Source organism: Penaeus monodon, chromosome 34 (genome assembly GCF_015228065.2).
Source record: "Penaeus monodon isolate SGIC_2016 chromosome 34, NSTDA_Pmon_1, whole genome shotgun sequence".
NCBI classification, from domain to species: domain Eukaryota; kingdom Metazoa; phylum Arthropoda; class Malacostraca; order Decapoda; family Penaeidae; genus Penaeus; species Penaeus monodon.
The window spans coordinates 32,356,370-32,356,956 of NC_051419.1; the positions used below are offsets into that span (position 1 = coordinate 32,356,370).

The 587-nt window shown below is 40.4% G+C and overlaps 1 protein-coding gene across 4 annotated transcripts in view; it reads right to left on the reverse strand.

Moving 5' to 3' along the window:
• The window catches only part of LOC119594737 (putative inorganic phosphate cotransporter), a 12,815-nt gene that overhangs the window by 8,227 nt on the left and 4,001 nt on the right, over positions 1 to 587 (reverse strand). For all 4 annotated transcript variants that reach the window (XM_037943827.1, XM_037943824.1, XM_037943823.1 and 1 more), the window contains exon 8: positions 272 to 421. In XM_037943827.1, the coding sequence (XP_037799755.1) occupies positions 272 to 421 (150 nt within the window). The remainder of the gene's footprint in view (positions 1 to 271; positions 422 to 587) is intronic.

Genomic DNA, 587 nt, shown 5'->3' on the forward strand with positions numbered 1-587 from the left:
AGGAGAGAGGGAGAGGGAGAGGAGAGGGAGGAGAGGAGGCGAGTGGACAGGGAGGAGGAAGAACAGGAGGGAGGGAAAAAGGGGAGGAATGGAAAGACAGCAAAAAGGAAAAGCCAACAGAGGGAAAGGAGAAAAAAACAAGAGGCAATAGGAGGGGAAAGGCTTTGGAGTGAAAGTGTGCATGACAGAGAGAGAAATCAACACTAAAAAAAAAAAAGAGAGAACAAGAAATGGAGAGAAAAAAACATTTACCCATATGAAATTCACATACCTCTTTCATGTCATAATGCTGCATGTTTTTCAGATAGGTTGGGAGTTCCGTGAGCAGGCAGTAAAAGCCCCAGTTGTTGCCTACGTGGGTCACCATGACCACCAAGAAGGGGGTCGAGGTCAGCATGGAGTGCCAAGGGACTGGAAGACTCTGTTGATTTGTATGTTCATTTATAAAATAATATATGCTTTATTCCTTTTAAAAAAAATTTGATCTTCTTATCTTTATTGCTATCACCTGTATTATTGTTGCTATTCAAAATTCATTACATAAACCTATAATCTCTATCATATAAAATAAAGGAAGAGGAAGATAG